This window comes from Triticum urartu, chromosome 5 (genome assembly GCF_003073215.2).
Source record: "Triticum urartu cultivar G1812 chromosome 5, Tu2.1, whole genome shotgun sequence".
Taxonomy (NCBI): Eukaryota; Viridiplantae; Streptophyta; class Magnoliopsida; order Poales; family Poaceae; genus Triticum; species Triticum urartu.
The window spans coordinates 604,800,033-604,808,234 of record NC_053026.1 but is presented as its reverse complement, the minus strand read 5'-3'; the positions used below and the strand labels follow the sequence as shown (position 1 = coordinate 604,808,234).

At 46.9% G+C, this 8,202-nt stretch overlaps 1 protein-coding gene across 1 annotated transcript; it reads left to right on the top strand.

Moving 5' to 3' along the window:
- Positions 1-1,780, top strand: LOC125511147 (protein SODIUM POTASSIUM ROOT DEFECTIVE 2-like). Its single transcript, XM_048676446.1, has 3 exons — positions 1-574; positions 1,048-1,123; positions 1,199-1,780. The coding sequence occupies exons 1-3, from the start codon at positions 173-175 to the stop codon at positions 1,348-1,350; spliced, it is 630 nt and encodes a 209-aa protein (XP_048532403.1). The 5' UTR covers positions 1-172; the 3' UTR covers positions 1,351-1,780.
- The last annotated feature ends 6,422 nt before the right edge of the window (positions 1,781-8,202 follow it).

The following is an 8,202-nucleotide window of genomic DNA, read 5'->3' as shown; positions in this document are numbered from 1 at the left end:
TACCATGTGAGGAGCTCAGGAGCAGCGTGGCAGGGCCTCCTATAAAAGTGTTTCCCCTTGCACCACCGCTGCACACTGCACTGCGCCACCACCGTATCCAAAATAGCTCAGCTCAGCGCTGCTCGCCACTGAACTCGGCTGGACTGGTGACACAGTTGTAGAGCACCAAGCCATGGCTCCCCTGCTCTTCAAGGACATGAGGAGCCTCTCGTGCTCGTCGCCGGCGTCCACCGCCATATGCCCTAGCCTGGAGCGCCAGCCCATCTTCCGCCCCCAGAAGGCCGGCGCCAGCCCGCTCTTCCAGGTCCCCGCCGAGCCCAGAGCCCACAGGCAGGACGGCAGGAAAGGGCAGCAGCAGCACCACCACCACCGGGCTGGCGTTGCCAATGGCGAGCTCGCCAGCCCGGCCGGGTCGACAAGGTTCCTGCTCAGCGGCTGTGCCGCCGTCGACGAGATCCAGGAGGTCGCCACGGTTGCGGCGGCGCCTCCGGCTGCTGCCCCGGGTGGTGATGTCAGAAGGGAGGAGCCGGCTGCTGCTGATGTGAAGAACACCAACACCAGCACGCAGGAGCAGGTGAGGATACTATGCAGTTCTGTTGTGAATCATTGCTGATTATTTGCCGTACTACTTGGGTTCTGAAGATTTGATCCCACTCGTCTTGATACCTCAATCAAAAGAAAAAGAGAAGAGAGAGGAATATACAGAGTAGGTAGAGATGGTGCAATCATCAGTAATCATATCAGTGTTAGACCCAGAGAGTGGTACTTAATTTTATTCGGCGATTTCATTTGGATATCTGAACTTTAAGCCAAAGATGCGGAAATACAATGATGACAAGTAGTACATGCAGTATCTTTTGTGTGGAATGATTGATTAATTTGTTGTACACGTATTCCAAAACAGATTGATGTGTGCGTATCCGTATGGATTCTAATCTACTTGCAGTTTGCTTCCAGAGCTGCATCTTTGCCTCGTTTGATTCAGAGTGTGGTTGCTCTGAAGCAATTAAGCTCTCTCCTAAATTGGTTTGCCGGTCGTCGTTGCAGGTGGTGGTGCTGAAGGTGTCCCTGCACTGCAAAGCGTGCGCCGGCAAGGTGAAGAAGCACCTCGCCAAGATGGAAGGTAAGTGAGCACCAAGAAACATCTCTGAAACTTTTTCTTCAGAGCACAGTAACCAAGCTGCGTCTGTTTCTGAAGGTGTTCGGACGTTCAGCATCGACTTCGCGGCCAAGAAGGTGACGGTGGTGGGCGACGTGACCCCGCTCGGCGTGCTTGCCAGCGTCTCCAAGGTCAAGAACGCGCAGATCTGGGCGGCGGCGCCGCCGCCGCAGCCCGCCATGGCCGCCTAGCTCGCCGACGAGACCAAGAAGAAGCCTAGGATTCCAACGGGTCCTGGCTCATGGTAGGTAGGGAGCTGTGTGTGTACTACGTGAGCGTGAGCAGCTCGGCACGGACGTCCGTACGCGCGTGGGGGTCACCCACCGGGGCACGCAGGCAGCCGCTGACGAGGGCCAGGCCGGCACGGTGGACCAGCGGCGAGCGGGCGCGCCACTGTGCGTGACACGCGTGCACATGCATGGCGTTCGTCGTGGGGCGCTCCCCAACGGGCAGAAGCTGCCGTGCTGTGGATCTGTGTTCGTGTTGGTGTTCGTCTCGTGATGTGTTTGTTTGGTTGTGTTCGGCGCGTGGTGTTTCTTCTCTTGTCATGAGACTCGGAGCGTGTGTATGGCTCTGTTCGTTTCATCTTCTCTGCTGTAATATATGAGCGTTTCATGTGCAGACGTGCTGCTTTACAAATTGTGGACTTGCGATCTCGAAGTGATGTTTGGCAAACACAACACACAACTTGGAGCTCTTTAGAGCAACTCTAACGCGCCGATTCATTTTGTCTGCACGCGTCCGTTTGTCTCACGGCGGATAGAAAAGTTGGCCCAACGCGCCGTCTTAAATGGACGCGCGTCCGTTTTTCGTCAGCCTACTGACCCATTCTCGGCCCAATTTTGAGCCTCATTTGCATCGATGCGAACACAAAACAGACGCGAGCGACGCCCGCCTACTCCTCCCCCCTGGCCCGCTAGTCGATGGCACATTAGCCATCCTCTCTCATTCCAACAGCAAACCCTCGCCCGCCTTCTTCTTCTTCGCCACCGCCGCCCATTTTCCGGCGCCTCTGCCAGCTGCCGGTGCCGCAACATCCCCCCTGCCCCCCACGCCGCCACCTCCCACGCCACCTCCACCGCCATCTTGTCGCCGGGGATCCGAAAGCTTCCCACCCCCACATCCCCGACACAACCGCAACCAAGAAGCCGCCCCGCCAGCTCCTTCATCCTGACACCGGCACGCTCGTCGGACACCGCCAGGGCAGCCAGTTGGTCCGAGGGCGTGACTCCCTTCACTGGTCGGCTCTTTCTCGATGCACGCAAACTGTTCGACAGTTTTGCCAAGGTACAAAATGGACTCCGCCGACGAGTTCTTTTTTTCACAATTTTCTTTGCACTCCGACGATTCCTCGTCCGATGATGAGGAGGAGATCTTGGCTGCCATGTTGGTCCATCACCAGCGATTGTTCCGTGACTTCATTCCGTGACAATATTCAAAAAATAGAAATAAACAACACATTGTCCTTTAAAAAATGTGGTTTGAATTTACTACATAAGTTTTGGCAAGGCATACGTATAAATTGCATGATCGAAATATTGTATCTTAATATTTACATGCGTATGTTCCATATCCTTAGTGTGGTAGAAAAATATAGTATTTTGTTTTCTTGACCGCCATCCTACAGGCCTGCTAGCGCCACCTCTAGTTCTTAGGGCCTGTTCTGATCTCCTCCCACTCTAAACTTCTGAAAAATTCGAATCGAAGCAGGGCCGAACGGAATAGCTTCTCGAAGCTGCAATCCAGGAAGCCACGATGGACTGCAGTTCATTTTTTTGAAGCGACCGATTCCCAGCTTCACGTATTTGTGAATCGGAAGCTGCAGTTATTTACGGCCGGATTGCCACCGCCAAGAAAAACGGTTCGCTCCTCACCTCCAACTCGCTCCATCCCGCAGAAACCCCCTCGCTCACAACTCCCCTTCCCCTCGTTCTCCTCTGCAACCCTAGCGCCGCCATTCCCGCCGCCACGTCCGGCAGCCCCCGTCGCCGGCCAAATCGCCCCCTGTGACTACAGATCCGGCCGCCCCAGTCTATTTCCCGCCGGATTCCATCTTCGCCGCCGTCCGATGCGCCTGCTGCAAGGAGCTGCGCCCCCATGTCTCAGAGGAGCTACACCCCAACGCCATTGACGCCCGAGCGACGCTCCCAAGCTAGGAGCTGCACCAGGACGACCACGCCCAGCCCGTTTCTCTCTTTTTTTGGCCTGTTTGCAGTTTGGCCCGAAATGGACTGCTTCCAGCCGGCCCAAGGTGGCAAGAAGCTGGGCTTCACCGCCCCAGTTGGGCTGCCAGCTCACCCAGGCGCTGGGGGGAAGCTGCCTCGCTCCAGAACAGTTTGCTGCACTCCACGGGAAGTGAGAAGTGAGGCTAGAAGCTGGATATGAGAAGTTTTTGAGAAGCTAGCAAGTCTCCGAACAGGCCCTTAGTCTCTGCCATACTTCGCTTCTGTCCTTCAGTGCTCTCGTGCAACATGGGCTTTATCCCTCACCCTCTCTGCTATCTCAAGTGGGTTGTCAGCATGTAGTTGTACGACCTCTATTGTTCCCTCCTACAATTCAATACTCCCTCCATTCCATAATGTAGGTGCTTCCTCTAACCCCATGTTTTAACTTTGACCGTAAATTTAACTACCAAGACCGATTGCGGCGGGAGCAAAAATTATATCAGTAAACTCGTATTCAAAAATAGTTTTCAATTATACAATTTTTTCTCCCGCCGCACTTGGTCTCGTTGGTTAAATTTATGGTCAAAGTTAGACCTCAGAAAGCGCGGGCACACTATATTTTGGAATGAAGGGGGTATTAGTAGGCATCATATACAAGGTTAACCTCTCTTCATGATCCAACAATTCTTCTCCTTTCACGGCTTCCTCCCAGATTTCGCTCAAAGATGAACAACAACTCTGACATTAGTTTTTTACCATTTTTTGTTGAGTAGTGATTGGATGTATAACAACATGAACATTTATGTGTTTGTTCTATTCTCTAGTCCAATTCTATATATTTTTTTTGTAAAAGTTTACGAAGTTTGACTTCTAAAAAAAGTTGTGGGCTATATTTTTGAACGAATAGAGTACAATACTTCATGTAAAAATGTCGCTAATAGACATTCGCCCACTGATGATCCACACATATAGGGGATCTATCGTAGTCCTTTCGATAAGTAAGAGTGTCGAACCCAACGAGAAGCGGAAGGAAATGACAAGCGGGTTTCAGCAAGGTATTCTCTGCAAGCATTGAAATTATCGGTAACAGATAGTTTTATGATAAGATAATTCGTAATGGGTAACAAGTAAATAAAGTAACTAAGGTGCAGCAAGGTGGCCCAATCCTTTTTGTAGCAAAGGACAAGTCTAAACGAACTCTTATATAAAGAAAAGTGCTCCCGAGGACACATGTGAATTGTTGTCAAGCTAGTTTTCATCATGCTCATATGATTCACGTTCGTTACTTTGATAATTTGATATGTGGGTGGATCGATGCTTGGGTGCTGCCCTTCCTTGGACAAGCCTCCCACTTATGATTAACCCCTCTCGCAAGTATCTGCAACTATGAAAGAAGTATTAAGGTAAACCTAATCATCCTAACAATAGCATGAAACATCTAGATCCAAATCAGCCCCTTACGAAGCAACACATAAACTAGGGTTTAAACTTCTGTCACTCTAACAACCCATCGTCTACTTATTACTTCCCAATGCCTTCCCCTAGACCCAAATAATGGTGAAATGTCATGTAGTCGGCGTTCACATAACACCAGTAGAGGAGAGACAACATACATCTCATCAAAATATCGAATGAATACCGAATTCACATGATTACTTATAACAAGACTTCTCCCATGTCCTCAGAAACAAACGTAACTACACACAAAGCATATTCATAATCATAATCAGAGGAGTATTAATTATCATTAAGGATCTGAAAATATAATCTTCCACCGGATAAACCAACTAGCATCAACTACAAGGAGTAATCAACATTACTAGCAACCCACAGGTATCAATCTGAGGTTTTGGGATAAAGATCGGATACAAGAGATGAACTAGGGTTTGAGAGGAGATGGTGCTGGTGAAGATGTTGATGGAGATTGACCCCCTCTCAATGAGAGGATCGATGGTGATGACGACGACGATGATTTCCCCCTCCCGGAGGGATGTTTCCCCGGCAGAACAGCTCTGCCGGAGCCCTAGATTGCTTCTACCCAGGTTCTGCCTCGAGACGGTGGCACTTTGTCCCAAAAGCTTCCTCTTGATTTTTTTCCAGGTCAGAACACACCATATAGCCAAAGATGGGCACCGGAGGCCTTCCAGGGGGCCCACAAGGTCGGGGGGCGCGCCTAGGGGGGTAGGACGCGCCCTCCACCCTTGTGGCTGGCTGGTGGCCCCGCTCTAGTACTTTCTTCACCCAATATTTTTTATATATTCCAAAAAAAGTTCCGTGAAATTTCGGAACTTTTGGAGTTGTGCAGAATAGGTCTCTATTATTTGCTCCTTTTCCATTCCAGAAATCCAGCTGCCTGCATTCTCCCTCTTCATGTAAACCTTATAAAATAAGAGAGAATAGGTATAAGTATTGTGATACAATGTGTAATAACAACCCATAATGCAATAAATATTATTATAAAAGCATGATGCAAAATGTACACCCCCCTTATAAGAAATTTGTATTGCATTGTATTTTAACTAGAGATGATACCCAGTGCGCTGTGGCGGAACACTACTGATCTGGTTGCAATATATTGTTTTCATGATATTTCGTTGTCTTAAATTTGAATATGAGAGTAAGGACTAAAAATACATATGATTTATTATATTCTATTATTATATAGTTATACATATATATTTATTAAGTAGTACTCCCTATGTTTGTTTTTATAAGACGTTCAGACAACTTGCTTTGTGTTGTTTTAAATAGTGTCTGAAAGTCTAAAACGTCTTATAAAAATAAACAGAGGTAGTACTTGTCATGCATGTTGAGAGAAGTAAAAGTAGCGGGGTTGAAAGTGGGATGTGTGCATGTTGATATGATTTATTATATTCTATTATTATATAGTTATACATATATATTTATTAAGTAGTACTCCCTATGTTTGTTTTTATAAGACGTTCAGACAACTTGCTTTGTGTTGTTTTAAATAGTGTCTGAAAGTCTAAAACGTCTTATAAAAATAAACAGAGGTAGTACTTGTCATGCATGTTGAGAGAAGTAAAAGTAGCGGGGTTGAAAGTGGGATGTGTGCATGTTGAGAGAATTAGTATAGGTAGCATTTTCATGCATGCATTCGAAGATAAATAAAAATAATGGAGTTGATGAGATGGCATGTGTGCATCCTAACATAAATATAAGTAGTGAAGATCAACTACTTAAGTATATAGGATAATACACCGGTGGAGGGGTCAAACGGGAAAGTTGTGAATTTAGTTAAACGAAAGCTGAAAGTTTTGAGTTCTTTTCTGTTGGAGCCGACTGAGACCTAGAAGTTGTCCTGGATGCCAAAAGAACTAGTCCTAAAATTCAAAATGCATCATTGTCAAAAGAAAAAAAAAACAACCAGAGCGTGGGCGTGATACTGATTGTCAGTTTCGAAAGGGGGTAAAAGCATCTCTAACAACCCCGTGAAATACTCCTAGTGACCACCTATTGGGGGGGGGGCTTTCTAAAAAAACTTCCCTAATAACCACTTAATGGGGCTCCCCAACAAGGCTCATGAACATGATCTCGCATTCTTGCTCTATCTTCTTCGAATTCACTTCCTGCGCAAGGACTATCAATTTCTCTTCTTCAATTGTCGCCTCCAACCACCTTGACTCCGCCTCCAACCACCTTGACTCCTTCTCTTGTTTTTTCTTCATCTCCAACTCTTTTTTGTTGCTATTATCTCTTTGACTGCCGTCTTGAGCACAACTGCATCTCCTGGTTTCTTTTGCTTATCTTTCTCACCTCTCCTTGATGGCATGTTGACTTTGGTAGTCGCCATTGAGTTGGGAGTAGAATACACTTCATCAACGTCATCAACGGCATCACCATTATTGTCCACTTCTAGAGTTGATGATGGTTTAGCCTTCTTCTTAAGTTGGAATCTCTCATTGTTCCATCTTTCCACTTCTCGTTGTATTGGAGCAATACCCAACAATGGATCATGACAAAATGACTAGCCTTTTGGATGCCTATGTTTGTAAAACTCATTCATGTAGTTGAGCTATCAAGTTAAACAAATCAGTAGCAAGTTTGATTCAAACATTTCACAGGATATTTTTGCAAAGGAACAAAGTAAGAACAAAACTACTCACCAACATGTCCTCTGTCATTCCACTAGGCTTGGGACACTCCACCTGGGCCACACAACCTTACCATATATCACAACATACCAGAATTGCGCTCCCCATGTGACTGGGTGAATTCAGTGACCGGTCGGAGGAAACCGACACACTGCGATAAATTGCTCTACCATGCGCTTCCAATAAGTCTTCATCATTTTAATCGAACTCTACTATGTGGTCTATGCTCACACTCTCTCATGACATGACCAATGCAGTATCCTCCTGCGTGGAGTAGTTGTTCGACCTTGCCCATTTTTTCAGTTCTGTTGGGGCAACCTCAACGACGACATCATCAATGTCATCATGCGGAGTGGACAAAGAAATATCATCTATGCCTACCGATTCGTACATCAAGTTGAGATACGATTGTGGGATACATGTAGAAGTTTGCATCAAAGTTTATGCATATAGCCACAACAAAACATAAATGAAAAAATATACCTTCCTTGTGCTGTCTCGAACAGCTTGTTCGTGTTGTCCATGTCGAAGTCACCGGCGGCTTCGAACAAGGTGGGGAAGACCAGGTGCTCACGTTGCATGTATTGTGGAGAGTATTGGGAGAGAGCCAGCCAACTCCTCTTCTATACAGGGGAAGTTGGGCTCTTTTTTGCTATCACCCAAAAATTATTGGAAAAATGGGGCGTGTCCAATTCCTTCAACAGTAACACACCATGTTTTGGAAAAAAAAAAGACAGTAACACACCACACTTATGCCATGGAC

What these genes read in the sequence shown, in the direction of transcription:
- LOC125511147 (XM_048676446.1), top strand. Translation starts at nt 173, where the DNA reads ATGGCTCCCCTGCTCTTCAAGGACATGAGGAGCCTCTCGTGCTCGTCG. An exon ending in ACACCAGCACGCAGGAGCAG is followed by an intron (nt 575 to 1,047) that starts GTGAGGATACTA and finishes TCGTCGTTGCAG; the next exon opens with GTGGTGGTGCTGAAGGTGTC. An exon ending in GCACCTCGCCAAGATGGAAG is followed by an intron (nt 1,124 to 1,198) that starts GTAAGTGAGCAC and finishes CTGTTTCTGAAG; the next exon opens with GTGTTCGGACGTTCAGCATC.